General features: G+C 46.4%; 3 protein-coding genes across 3 annotated transcripts in view; 2 read left to right on the forward strand and 1 right to left on the reverse strand.

Moving 5' to 3' along the window:
• Tmco6 (transmembrane and coiled-coil domains 6) overlaps positions 1-5,638 on the forward strand; it is a 7,512-nt gene extending 1,874 nt beyond the window's left edge. Inside the window, exons 3-12 of the mRNA XM_005355979.3 lie at positions 1,277-1,392; positions 1,488-1,671; positions 1,892-1,996; positions 2,154-2,239; positions 2,453-2,569; positions 2,777-2,888; positions 2,985-3,168; positions 4,351-4,445; positions 4,968-5,135; positions 5,296-5,638. Coding sequence (XP_005356036.1) covers positions 1,277-1,392; positions 1,488-1,671; positions 1,892-1,996; positions 2,154-2,239; positions 2,453-2,569; positions 2,777-2,888; positions 2,985-3,168; positions 4,351-4,445; positions 4,968-5,135; positions 5,296-5,409 — 1,281 coding nt within the window. The 3' untranslated portion in view covers positions 5,410-5,638. The remainder of the gene's footprint in view (positions 1-1,276; positions 1,393-1,487; positions 1,672-1,891; positions 1,997-2,153; positions 2,240-2,452; positions 2,570-2,776; positions 2,889-2,984; positions 3,169-4,350; positions 4,446-4,967; positions 5,136-5,295) is intronic.
• A 40-nt stretch (positions 5,639-5,678) lies between these two features.
• On the reverse strand, positions 5,679-7,927 carry Ndufa2 (NADH:ubiquinone oxidoreductase subunit A2). Its single transcript, XM_005355980.3, has 3 exons — positions 7,791-7,927; positions 7,566-7,672; positions 5,679-5,886 (listed from the first exon to the last, which is right to left on the reverse strand). The coding sequence occupies exons 1-3, from the start codon at positions 7,889-7,891 to the stop codon at positions 5,798-5,800; spliced, it is 297 nt and encodes a 98-aa protein (XP_005356037.1). The 5' UTR covers positions 7,892-7,927; the 3' UTR covers positions 5,679-5,797.
• A 121-nt stretch (positions 7,928-8,048) lies between these two features.
• Positions 8,049-13,443, forward strand: part of Ik (IK cytokine) — a 12,119-nt gene continuing 6,724 nt past the window's right edge. The window contains exons 1-8 of the mRNA XM_005356352.3: positions 8,049-8,198; positions 9,010-9,076; positions 10,711-10,803; positions 11,512-11,571; positions 11,882-12,049; positions 12,219-12,333; positions 12,593-12,663; positions 12,762-12,808. Coding sequence (XP_005356409.1) covers positions 8,183-8,198; positions 9,010-9,076; positions 10,711-10,803; positions 11,512-11,571; positions 11,882-12,049; positions 12,219-12,333; positions 12,593-12,663; positions 12,762-12,808 — 637 coding nt within the window. The 5' untranslated portion in view covers positions 8,049-8,182. The remainder of the gene's footprint in view (positions 8,199-9,009; positions 9,077-10,710; positions 10,804-11,511; positions 11,572-11,881; positions 12,050-12,218; positions 12,334-12,592; positions 12,664-12,761; positions 12,809-13,443) is intronic.

Raw genomic sequence — 13,443 nt, forward strand, 5'->3', positions numbered from 1 at the left:
GTGTATACATTCGGCAGACATTGCTTATGTCTTGTTTCAGCAGTGCCTGTGTTTATATATTACTTCTACAGAGGAGTTGCACCTTTGATATGACAGTTATTCGTTGTATACTTCCTTTATACTTCCGGGACATTGAGCAGTGAGGCATGCAAAGACTGACAAGGTAGAGTTCAAAGTGTTCAAAGATGGGGCTGGAGAGCTGTCTCAATGGTTAAGAAAACTGGCTGCCCTTGCAGAGGACCCAGGTTCGATTCCTGGACCCACATAATGGCTCACAGCTGCCTTTAACTCCTGTTCCAGGAGAATAATCCCCTCTTCTGACCTCCACAGGAACCAGGCACACACGTGGTAAACAGACATACATGCAAAGCAAAACATTCATAAAAGTAAAGTTAGAAGAAGTAATAATGATAATAATAATAGTGTTCAAAGACCAATGAAGGAAACATTTCCTACCATTTTTTATCATGGGAGGAAACGTGAGGCATAAGAGAAACTCAAGTTTGTTGGAGGAAGCCAGAGGTACTAACTTCCCTGAGGCCGTGAAAAGTATAAACCTTTAAGACATGAGTCTGGTGTGTATCAGACAGAGGTGATGGGTGTGCAGAAGCTTGGAAGTATTCAACATGGTATTGTAGGGTTTGCTGGAGTGTAGTTTGCTTGGGAGGAAGGGAAGTTTTGTCAGGTAGAGGGGTTTAATATCCTGGAAATGCCCTATAAGAAAGCAGAGTAAACCAGGCGGTGGAGGGCGGGCACATCTTGAGTTTGAGGCCAGCCTGGTCTACAGATTGAGTTCTAGGACAGCCAGGGATACACAGAGAAACCCAGTCTCAAGAAACCAAACAAACAAGTAAGGCAGAGTAGATATCATTCTAATTTTTTCAGATGAGGAAGCAGTTTCAATTTCTTTGGAAGTTAGCAGCAGGGCTGGTACTAGGATCCCCTGTCTGTCTCACCTTCTGAAAAGGTGGTGCTTAGGAACCATTTTTATTTTTCATTTATTTTATTTTATTTTTGAGATAGGGTCTCTTTATAGCTCCAGCTGTTCTGGAACTCACTATGTAGATGAGGCTGGCCTCAAACTTCACAAGATCTGCCTGCCTTAGCTGAGATAAAAGGCTTGTGCCATCACACCAGGCCGTATTGTTATCAATAACAAATTCCGAGTAGTGCTATCGTAGTGGTATTGAAGATGGTCGCGCATGAAGCTGGTAGACAGACTTAGGACTTGCTTCAGGGCAGTGAAATGTCATCCTTTTCCCGTGTTGGCACTCAGGTCCAGCAGTTCCTTCGGTTAGCACAACGAGGAACAGATGAAAAGGAGAGGGAGAAGGCTCTGGTCAGCCTTCGTCGAGGCCTGCAGCATCCTGAAACACAGCAGACCTTTATCAGGTGAGTGGGGTTGGCGTGAGTGGTTGGCTGGGGTTTTCCACAGAGTGGAGGGGATAGAGCACAGGCTTAGTTGGGTTCTGGTGTCATTCATGTAGGCTGGAGGGCAGCATGCGGACCCTTGTCGGGCTACTGACCAGCAACCGGGCCCTGTTGCAGCTTGAGGCGGCCCGGTGCCTACATGAGCTCTCTCATTCTGAGCAGTCTGCAGTGGCGGAGGCCTGCCTGCCAGCCACTTCCTACCTCCTCACCTACCTCTCTGGTCACAGCTCAGACTTCATAGTAAGGCCTGCCCCTTTTAACCTCACTCTGGGCTTAGAGTTTATATGTATGCCTTTGGGGCCAGCTTCAGCTGGCAGGTATAGGAACATAAAAGGCAGTGCACGTACCCATCATCTCTCCTCTCTTGTGAGCTTCAAGGACAGGGACATGCTATCCCCCTCCTCCTGCCCCTGGCCTGGTGTGATGAGCGCAGCCCAGTGCTTTCGTTGCCTGCTCTCAGGAGCTGTGTCTGTATACCCTGGGGAACCTGATCGTGGAGAGCGAGGCTGTGAGAAAGCAGCTCCTGCCACAGGGCATTGTTCCGGCCTTGGCTGCCTGCATCCAGGTGAGTGCTCCCTGGTCCCTTCCCTGGCAAGCCTTCTCTTGCTTCTCTCCACATTCCCCTGGTAGCTCTAACCTCTGTCCTATGACAAGGAGGGAAAAGTCTCCCAGGTCCTTATGACCCGTTTTCCAGTCAGATTCCTTACCCTGTCTGTTTCTAGTCCCCCCATGTGGCTGTGCTGGAAGCCCTTGGATATGCTTTGTCCCAGCTTCTGCAGGCCAAGGAAGCTCCAGAGCACATCATTCCGTGAGTAAAACGATGTCTTTAGATACCCGGCCGTGGTTGACCCTCATGGGCAGTATCGCCCATGGGTGCCTGATCAGATCTGATTTCTACATTTTCAACTCTCTGTATCTAGCTAGAGAGAACTTGGAGTTTGGATACTTTCTTGCTCTAAGTGTTTGAAGGAGCCATTGGTATCCCCCATGGTTCCTGCTCACAGCCTGCTTCTGCTGGCAGCTCTCTTCTGGACTCCAGTCTGCCCCAGCACATGCTGCGACTGATGCAGCCAGGCCCGAAGCTGAACCTTGGGGTTGCTGTGGAGTTTGCCTGGTGCCTTCACTACATCATTTGCAGGTAACAGGCTAACTGGGACAATGTGTTTCCTGGGGCTCCCTGCTTATGACTTAAGTCTTTGGACTGAATTCAGTTTCTAGAGTTGCTTTGGCGAGTTCTCACCCTCTGTGGTGCTTTCTCTTGCTCGGGCAGCCCACAGACCTAGGCTATTTTGTAACGTGAGCACAGGATTGACTCGATAGTGACTGCTTGCCATCCGTTACCCAGCCAGGTCAACAATGCTATGCTTCTCACCCATGGGGCTCTGCCCACATTGGCAATGCTACTGTTGGACTTGGCTGGGGCTGTCCAGAGAATGGATGATGTGGGACTGGAGTTAGTAAGTAAAAAAGGATCTGTGAGCCTTTCTTTAGATGCTGCCCCTTTATATCTGGTGCCTCTTCCTCCTCCCACCACCCTCAACTTGTCTTTGCAGCTTGCCTGCCCTGTGCTTCGGTGCCTAAGCAACCTGTTAACGGAAGTGCCAGTGGAGGCCATGGAGCAGATGGAGCTCAGAGACGAGCGAGTCGTGGCAGCCTTATTTATTCTTCTTCAGTTCTTCCTTCAGAAACACCCCAGCTTGCTGCCTGAGGGCCTCTGGCTCCTCAACAACCTCACTGGTATGCTTTTATAGTTTGCACAGGCCTGGTCTTTTATCATCATTAAAATATTTATAAAACCAAAGGAGGGGTAGACTTGTTAGAAAACAAAGTACAGATTGGAGGGGAAGGAAGAGAATAAGGGCAGCTGGGCAGGGCAGTTGAAATGCTATAGGAGGGGCCCACACTTTTTGCCTACTTTGTCAATGAAGGTCTCCCATCTCATAACCGTCTTGCAGGGGTCCCTGGATCCCTTAAAGGACCCCTTTGGAGGAAGACCATACCTCCATCAACCCCTGGTTTTCCATCCTCCCAATAAATTGCCTGGGTCTTAGTTCCTTCAGGATGGGATAAAAGCAATCTTAGGGATCCCTACCTTTTGCTTAGGGTTACCAGTCCTACAACTCTTCCTCTCTTCCAACCTTAGCTTGTTTCCCAGAATTGCCAGAGATGCACAGTAAATAATACGCCATTAAAGCTTTGTCAGAAAAATCTTTTAAATGAAGTGCTCTCACTTTTTGCAGACCCACCCAGCCAAGCGTGTCCTCTTCTTACCTAGTCATTCTGAAAATCCTGGGGCGGGTGGTAAGCCTAGGTTTCATGGAGGGTCCTGGAACTTGGAGATTGAAAATATAGCAAGAGCTCCCCCATGTGGACACACAATTTCTTGAAAGCCTTAGACTGGCTCTCATCTGTAGCACACACGTTAAGTATGTGTTCATACGTTGAGTACTGGGTGCCATGTATATAACACAAAACCCTTTCTTTCATGGCATGCTTAGCCTCTTGGTAGCTAGATTTCAGAGCTTAAAGCTATTGGAGACAGGAAGTAGGAATAAACTTTTCCAGCTGAGAGAACCAACGGACAGGATGGGTATATTGGAAGGAGATCCAACCAGATTTGGGTATGTTGGGTCTTCAAAGTTGTAATTAGGGTAAATTTGTAGTCAGGGGCCTTGTGGAACGGAGTGGAGACTCAAGGAAGACCCTAAAGTCCTCTTGCACATGCTCCAGGGACAGCTGGCAGCCGTCTGAGTTGACATTTGTTTCTTGCCATCATTTGGACAGTAGCAATACTTACTGCAGACTGAGCAGGCTCTGAATCTTTAGAGGATAGTTCCTCATGGCCTAGGCTGTAGTGGATCAGACTGTGAGGGTGACAGTTCAGAACTCTGGTACATCATATGACATTTTCCTTTCCAGCAAATAGTCCTACTGTTTGTACCTCCTTGCTGTCTCTGGATCTCATCGAGCCCCTCTTGCAGCTGCTGCCATTATCAAACGTGATAAGTGTGTTGGTATGTATTCGTATCAGAATTTATGTCTATGAACTGCTTGTCAAAGCAAATAGGAAGTGGGCTCTCTTAAGCTGATAGGTGGTGTGGTTTAGTTTCAGAGCTAGTACAGTCTAGATTTTTTTTTAATAATTTTTTTTTTTTTATCTGCATGGGTTGTTTTCCCTGCATGTATGGCTGTGTGAGGGTGTCAGATCTTGGAATTATAGATGTTATCTGCCCTGTGATTGCTGGGGATTGAATCTGTGTCCTGGAAGAACAGTCAGTACTTTTCCATTGAGCCATCTCTCTAGCCCCCCTGGGTATAAGTCTTAAAGCTTATTTGCTCATGGTCCTTGGGTAAATAAAAAAAACAAGCCATTGGAAGCGTCAACCTCTTCACTCATAAATGGGTACTATCTCAGGGGTGGTTGTGGGAATTACATATAAAGGAGCTTATAATAGTGCTTGGGCACATAGTCAGCCTTGCTTACATGATCATGATTCTTGATTTTCATCCTTTGGGGGGTGTCCTTGTGTCTGCAGGTGCTTACAGTTCTATGCAATGTTGTAGAGAAGGGTCCGGCTTACTGCCAGTGGTTGTGGCCAGGGCCCTTGCTCTCCTGCTTGCTCAACACACTGGTTCTCTCTGACACTGAAGTAGTAGGCCAAAGTTTGGAGCTGCTACAGCTACTATTCCTGTATCAGCCAGAGGTGGGTTTGGTTTCCCAGTCCCTTGCTTAGAAGTCACTGATCTTAACATATAACCCTACCTGTTAGGAATGTATTGTCTTAAGTGGGCCGACCCATGGAACTAACTATAGGAATTGGAATTGGGTTTTACGACCTGATGTTGGTCCTTCTCTGTCCTCAGGCTGCCCAGGCCTTCCTGCAGCAGTCAGGGCTGCAGGCCCTAGAAAAGCATCGGGAAGAAGCCCAGCTTCAGGACAGGATTCTTGCACTCCAGCAGACAGCTATTCATGGATGACCCAGCTGCCTAATGTCACCCCTATCCCCTGTGGTCTGTTTACCCGAGGTCCCCTATTTTGATTTAGAAGCTGGTAGCTTTTTATGTCCCCGAGGGTGGTCTTGAACTTTTTTTGTTTTTTTTTCACTGTCTTAAGCAGGTTGGTTAATGACGTGATACCACAGCTGACAGCTGGTGGTCTTTGATGAGGAATAAATTTTTATGTAAAACTGCTTTGCCTTGGTGTTTGCACAGGGAGAGGGACAAGGAACAAGGATGAGAACATTCTGAAGCAACACTGTACAGCGATAAGCTTTATAAGGAACAGAAGAGCACGTTTTTCCACATTGTGTTCAGTCCAGCAGAACCCAGGTTCTGGTGCCCTTGCTCAATCCTCAGTGGAGACACTTCAGGCTTTGCTCAGCACATTCTCCACGGCTCTGGTTACCTCATCAGCACTCAGGTTGTTCAGAGACACATTCTTCTCTTGGCCAAAAGCTGAGGAAAGGTAATTTAATGAATATCCTGCACAATGGGCCACAGAATTAGAAAGTGTCTTTATTTTAAAGTTGTTAGACTAAGAAAGGAAAGAGACATGGCTTGCTGAACATAGTAGTTCATGCCTACATAGCAAGGCTGACTGTGGCTATATGGTACAACCCTGCCTTTTAAAGATGTTTTGCTGTGCTTAGCATTAATCCAGTGACTCTATTTGGAATCCCAGGTCCTACTAGAATTTACCTGGGAAGAAAGGGCTGAGTGATGCTTTAGGTCCCAATAGGCATTAACTACGGAGCAGGGGTCTGTCCTTGCCTGACTGTCCACTTTTTGGCTGGCCACAGACCACTTAGCTAGTATGTGGTGCTAACGTCCCTCTTGTCCGTCCTGTGTGCTTAGGAGGAACCGTTTTATTGGTGTATAGGAGTCTTCGGTTACGAGCTATCTGTAGTAGCACGTGACTCTTTCCACCCCCAGACAGTCCTTTGACAGGGTTGAAATGATAAAAATCTCACCATTTAGTGTATTAGCTACCTACTATCTGGTAGTCAATGTGTCAAGGTAACAGACTGTGATGAATTGGACTAGTGTCATGTAATAAATAGGTAATGTTATTACTGGTCAGGGGACGCCTTATTTTAGTACTGACAATCAAACCCAGGGCCTCCCACCGAAAAGCAGTCACTAGCCTTCTTTGTACCTTTACAATTCTGAGACAAGCTCTCACTAAAATTTCCCAGTCAGGGCTTGAGTTTGTGATCCTCCTGCCTCTGCCTGGGAGGATCTGTAGCTGGGATTTACAGGCTGGTTCAGGAATGCCTTTTTTGAGACAGTAATATAAATGGTTAGATGCAAATAGCAACCGGGATGATGGGAGCCATGTACACTATAAGGAAGGGGCATAAAGTGTAAAAATGTTCTGGTCTAGCTGCATAAGAGTCTATGTTTAGGTTAAATTTTCTAATAACTATGAAAGAAAAGTACCCATTCACAATATTAATGAAGACTTATAGCTGGGCGGTGATGGCGCACGCCTTTAATCCCAGCACTCGAGAGGCAGAGGCAGTCGGATCTCTGTGAGTTCGAGGCCAGCCTGGTCTAGAAAGAGCTAGTGCCAGGAAAGGAACCAAAAGCTACGGAGAAACCCTGTCTCAAAAGACATATACAAGGAAAGTACACAGCACAAGCCTTAGGCATGAAGTGCTCAGTGTTACTGAGATTTTCAGTCCCTAAATTTGCACCGACTAAGGCGTAATTCGTGGCATAATTTGGAAGGACATACATTGTCATGGAAGAGCATTTTTTGTTTTTTAACCTTAAGTTCATTGTGAATTGCAAAAAGTACTGGTTCTTACCCTAGACCCAGCCAGGCTCCATATATACACTGCCAGGAATACAGGAATAAAAAGCCAGATGGTACTGGCGCACGCCTTTAATCCCAGCACTTGGGAGGCAGAGGCAGGCGGATCTCTTTGAGCTGGAGGCCAGACTGGTCTACAAAGCGAGTTGTAGGTCAGGCTCCAAAGCTACAGAGAAACCTTGTCTCGAAAAAACAAAAATCCCATCACACAACTAGGTGAATTTCATCACCAGGAGAAGTTCGAGTTTATGTTCCTCAGTCCTCTTGTCTAACCCATATTCTGCGACCCGGGTCCCTGCTTCTGGCGACCAGTACTCACCGTAGCGGGCCCAGAGCTTGGGTTGCACCTCCGAACATTCGCGGATTAGAATGGGCAGGCTGGGGTGCGCCTTCTTCAGCTCCACGTACCGTTGCTGGATGAAATCCCTGCAGGGCCGGAGAGACCGCTGCTAGTACTAAGGGCACGGACCGGCCCCCCCCCCCCAAGGTCAAGGTCGTAACTCCCGCTTCGGAAGCCCGCTCGCCCCCCGATGCCACGCCTCACCTCACACCCTGGCTGCCCGGCGATCGCTGGCATAAGTGGATGCGAATCTCACGGAGCCCGAGCTTGCTCCCGACCGCTCGGCCAGCAGCGGCGGCTGCCATCTTTGCTACTAAAGGAGCGCCCAATCACGACTTTCCATTCGCCTCCATCGGACCAATAGCGGGCCCTCTAGTCTCCGCCATCGATTGGATGCCGGAGGGAGGGGCGGGATAAATCTCCGCCAATGACGTGAGGCCTTCGTAGCGGCTGTGAGGTGTGACGCTAAGGAAGCCGGAAGCCGGGAACGCAGAACGCCGTGGCGAGTGTTCGCGGTGCACTGTGGGAAGAAGCCTGTAGCTGTTGTTTTGTCGAGGCGATTTCACGACCGCCGGCTTTGAGAGACCGCGGCCAAAATGCCGGAGCGAGATAGTAAGTCAGCCGCTCTTCTGTGCCCGCCGGACTCGGGGTTTATGCCACGAGTCGTGTACGTCGGAGCCGCGCCAACCGCTGGTCTCCAGGAGAGGCCCGGCCGAGCTGCCCCCGCGGTTCGCTCCTTAGTGGAGGAGCAGCGTTTTGAATCCGGGAGGCAGCCCCACCTCCCTGCTCCCGCCTTAGTCAACCGTGGCCGTGCCTCGGTTCGGGGACTTGGTTTGTTTATTTGACACGGCAGGGGAGGGGCTCGCTTCGCTGTCAGGCAAACCACAAAGTCCCGAAGAGTTGGGATTACCGGATGCTGGGTTCTTCCATGTAGTTTAAGAACGATTTCTTAAATAAATTTTGTTGTTGTTGTTGTCGATTCTCCACTTCGTTTAGGAAAGCCCGTCTTTATAACTTTTTCTTTTTTCCCCAAGTGAGACGGAATCTCGAACCCCAGGGGGGTTTCGAACTATTGATCCTTAAGTGTCCACCGCTCAAGTGCTGGGGTGAAGGGCGCAGGCCACCACCGACAGCCCTTCTGCTCGTTTCTCTTTGAGTTTCTTTTGTGCTAGCTAGAGTAGCCCAAACTGGCCGTGGACTCTTGGCGGTCTTGCCACCTCAGTCTCCCTTGTGCTGGGTGTACAGGTGTCGGTCACCACCCCAGCTTCTGGTGACAGAGCTTCTCCTAGTCCTCCAGTTCCGCACTTACTGCGTAACCGCAGCTCCTCTTTTGTTCATTTTTATAATCGCCAGTTTCTGCACGGAAGCTCACCCATTAAACGAGTGATTAATGTAATGTCAATATTTCTTTTTTTTTTTAAAGGTGAACCCTTCTCTAATCCATTGGCCCCAGATGGCCACGATGTGGATGATCCTCATTCCTTCCACCAGTGAGTACTTTGTTCTTGAACCAGGGACTGAGTTGAGCTATTCAGAAAGAATTCTGAATATTTTGTTGGCAAGAATAGTCAAAAAGTTCATAGCAGGTGAATTATTGGGAGGAAACCGATAATCTATACATCGTGCTGAAACTATTTTCTCACAGAAAGCTTTATCATAACTTTATTTACCTTACCGAGATAATGTAGTTATGCTTAATTTTGTAAGTTACAGAGAATGATTGCTTTTAGTAAAGTTGTGATTATGAACCAAAAAAAGACAAGTAAAAAGTCTGGACCATTTAGCCCTTTAGCTCTGTGAACCTTGTGAATCAGGAACATTACAGAACATTACATTAGAAGAGAATTTATGACTTGGGAGAGTCTAGTTTTTTCTCCTGATAATGGTTGCACTAAGATTACAGACACCTGGATGTTTTTGTTTGTTTGATGTTTTGTTTTTCAAGACAGGTTTTCTCTGTAGCCTTTTGGAGCCTGTCCTAGAACTTTCTCTGTAGACCAGGCTGGCCTCGAACTCACAGAGAGAGAGCCTCCTGAGTGCTGGTATTCATGGCGTGCGCCTCTAGCGCCCAGTGGTTACAGCATTTGTACTCCTGTGCCCAGCTGTTTGTGGGCTCTGGAAACCTGAACTTAGGTTGTTAGACTTACACAGCAAGCACTTTACTCACCCAGCTCTCCCCCCAGCCCTCTTTTTTTTGGATATAGATTCACACTTTATCCTAGACTGAAATGGAACTCATGGCATTCCTCCTCCCTCAAGTCTCCCTAAGTGTTGAGATTGCAGGCATGAACTACTGTATCTTACTTCTCTTTTAAATTTTTTTTTTTTTTTTTTTTCGAGACAGGGTTTCTCTGTGGCTTTGGAGCCTGTCCTGGAACTCGCTTTGTAGACCAGGCTGGTCTCGTTTATTTATTTGAGGCAGACTTTCTCCTGTCTCACTCTTTCAAGTGCTGGGATTATAGGGCATGTTCTCCCATGCTGTAACCCAAGAATTCCTTTTTTATTTTTTTTATTTTTTGTAATGCTGAGTATTGAATCTGAGGCCTTATACATGAGCTAGGCCGTTGCCCTTTAGGTATAGGCCAGGTTTGCTTCAGATTAGCAGTCCTTTTCCTTGTTTCTAGCATTCGTCAGCATGTGCCACCATGACCAGCACGTCCCAGTTTTGACTAGGTCTCGTCCTTTGTTGTATTCCCAGTTTACTAAAGAATTAAGTCCCCATTCCAGCATTTCTGCAACTGTATGAGAGTATCCATGTTCTCAAGTTTCACTCACATTTGATTTGATAAAACTTCCAAGCTGGATGGTAGTGACACACACCCTTAATCCCAGCACTAGGGAAGCAGAGGAAAGTGGATCAGAATTTGAGACCAGCCTGGTCTACAGAGGGAGTTCTAGGACAGCCAGGGCTACACAGAGAAACTTTGTCTCAAAATACTGTAAATAAATAAATAAATAATTTAAAAAATCAAACTTCTAGTAGTTAACACTAATGTGTTGGAAGAGGAGTGTCTGCTTTCATTTGCATTTCTCTTGTTTTTGTAACGTTAACCGTGTATTTGCAGGTCTCTTTTCTATTTCCTTTTGGGTACTAATTTTAAAAATCTTTGCAATTTCTTTAAAGATCGAAACTTACCAATGAAGACTTCAGGAAACTCCTCATGACCCCAAGGGCTGCACCTACTTCTGCACCGCCCTCTAAGTCACGCCACCATGAGTAAGTCTTCTTTCCTGTTGTCTGTCCTTTTCTATGGAACTAGAATTTGGTAGGTTCTTGAAAGCCAATCCTCTATTAAAGTCGCTGCTTTTGATTTTTTTTCTCATAAAGACCAAAGTTTTAGGGATGACTTGGATGCTGTGGTTCTTACAGTTCCCTCTTGAATAGTTGTCATAGAGTTACTGCTGGTACAGATGGACAGATTTCTGGGGCTGTCGATACCTTACAGACTCATGCTCTGCAACAGATTTTTTTTAGGTGATGTCTAATGTTAATGTCAATTTGATATGATGCTTTTTAAAATTTGAGAGATAAAGATATTAATAATATGACTGCCTGATAAACACTGGTTTTTATGTTGTGTTGTTTTCCTTTTTCTCTTTTACTTAAGAATGGTCTGCCTATGTAGCCATGACTAACCTAGAACTCACTGTGTAGACAAGGTTGGCCTTGAACTCATGGAGATCTGCTTTCCTCTGTCTCCTGAGTGCTGAGCTCAAAGGTGTGTGCCATCACTATGACTTCTCTCTCTCTCTCTCTCTCTCTCTGAGACATTGTCTAGACTTGACTGGAATTTACCGTGTAGTTCAGGCTGGCCTTAGACTATGAGCCTGCTATTTTGGCCTCTGATATGTCCTCCAGGTCCTGTGCGGGTTTTCAGGACTGGGGCATTATTTTACTATGAGTGAGCTTCTTTGTGTCTTCTAGGATGCCAAGAGAGTACAATGAGGATGAAGACCCAGCTGCACGAAGGAGGAAAAAGAAAAGGTAAAGGGATGGTAGAAGATGGTTGCTTTGTCAGGTGGATACTGTTTGTGGGCAAAGGAGGAGAGGAGTTGTGTAGTAACAGAGTTTCCCAGTGGGAAAGTGTAGCTCTGAAAGGGCGTGTGGTAGCAGTTACAGACCTGAGGTGGAAGAAACTGAATTTCTGATGTTCAGGAGGTGATGGGCAGTTTTAAAAGACAAACATAGTCTTTACCATAGAGAGCTACTTGAAGTTACAGGAAAACAGGAGCAGTTGTGCTGACCTTGAGACAAGAGCTGGTAAGACTTACATATTCCCTTACTCTGGTCACAGTTACTACGCCAAGCTACGCCAACAAGAAATTGAGAGAGAGAGAGAACTTGCAGAGAAATACCGGGACCGTGCCAAGGAACGGAGAGATGGCGTGAACAAAGATTATGAGGAAACTGAACTGATTAGCACCACGGCCAACTATCGGGCTGTGGGCCCCACTGCTGAGGCGTGAGTACTGTGGTGCTCCTAAGGCCTGTTTTCATCTGTCAGGGACATATTCACACTGTAAATGTTTCTCACAGTTCACCCTCCTCCAGAGCATGCTCCAGACATCTCAGAAGGGATTTGTCACTCATAAAGGACTGTTTCAATAAGGCTCTTCTATTCTTGCTTCCAGGGACAAATCAGCTGCAGAAAAGAGGAGACAGTTGATTCAGGAGTCCAAATTCTTGGGTGGTGATATGGAGCATACCCATTTGGTGAAAGGCTTGGACTTTGCTTTGCTTCAGAAGGTGAGTTCTAGTTGAAGAGGTGGAGAGAGCTACTAGTATTGAATGCTCATGTTTGGACCTCTGTGAGGGGAATGACACATGATTGTCCAGACCATCTAGTTTGGCACTAGAATTAAGGTGGCCTGTCTATAGAACTAGTGGCTGCTCATCTTGTTTGTCTGAATTTCTTGGGGATGTCTTTTTTGAAGACCCTGGTGTGATTAAGGCCCAGCTTCCTCACTTCCCTCTTTGTATACTCCTATCCTCCTATCTTCATTAGGTACGCGCTGAGATTGCCAGCAAGGAGAAGGAGGAAGAGGAACTCATGGAAAAGCCCCAAAAGGAAACCAAGTGAGTCAATAGCAGTGAGGGCTTGAAGTTTAGAGGGTGACACCCAAGGTGGAGCACCTTTTAGCATCCCCCCCAACATATTTTTCTTCTGTTCTCAGGAAAGATGAGGATCCTGAAAACAAAATTGAATTTAAAACACGACTTGGTGAGTAGTTTCTGTAGTAATGAGTGCATTCAGGTGGACTGTAAGGAATACAACATCACTAGGATAAACTTTCTTCTTTTAGCCCCTAAACCATCTTTTTCTCTACAAATTATTCTTAGAGAACTCAGACATGGATTATTTTTCATGTCATTAATGTCTCCTCTTAGACCAGAAACCTTTTCAGGTGTTTTTGTTTTCTGTTTTATTTTATGAGACAGGGTTTCTCTGTGTAACTTTAGAGCCTATCCTGGAACTCACTCTGTAGACCAGGCTGGCCTTGAACTCACAGAGATCTTCCTGCCTCTGCCTTCTGAGTGTTGGGGTTAAAGGCATGCACCACCGTTGTCTGGCCCTTTTTAGGTATTTAATATGTGTGCATCAAAGAAGGTAGGATAGGTCGGAGGTGATGCTGTAATCTTATAGTCCTCGAACTCACATGACTGAGGCAGGAAGATAGTTAAAGGTAATATTGGGTACATAGCAAGACTTTGCTTTAGAAAGCCCAAACTAGCTAATTGTATGGTGGTGCATACCTATAATTCCAGCATTTGGGAAGATAATCTCAGCCTTTGCAGCATGAGACTCCCATTTCAAAGAAATAGTAAGTAAAAGAATAAGTAAATAAGGCAAATTAA

Source organism: Microtus ochrogaster, chromosome 18, assembly GCF_000317375.1.
Source record: "Microtus ochrogaster isolate Prairie Vole_2 chromosome 18, MicOch1.0, whole genome shotgun sequence".
NCBI lineage: Eukaryota > Metazoa > Chordata > Mammalia > Rodentia > Cricetidae > Microtus > Microtus ochrogaster.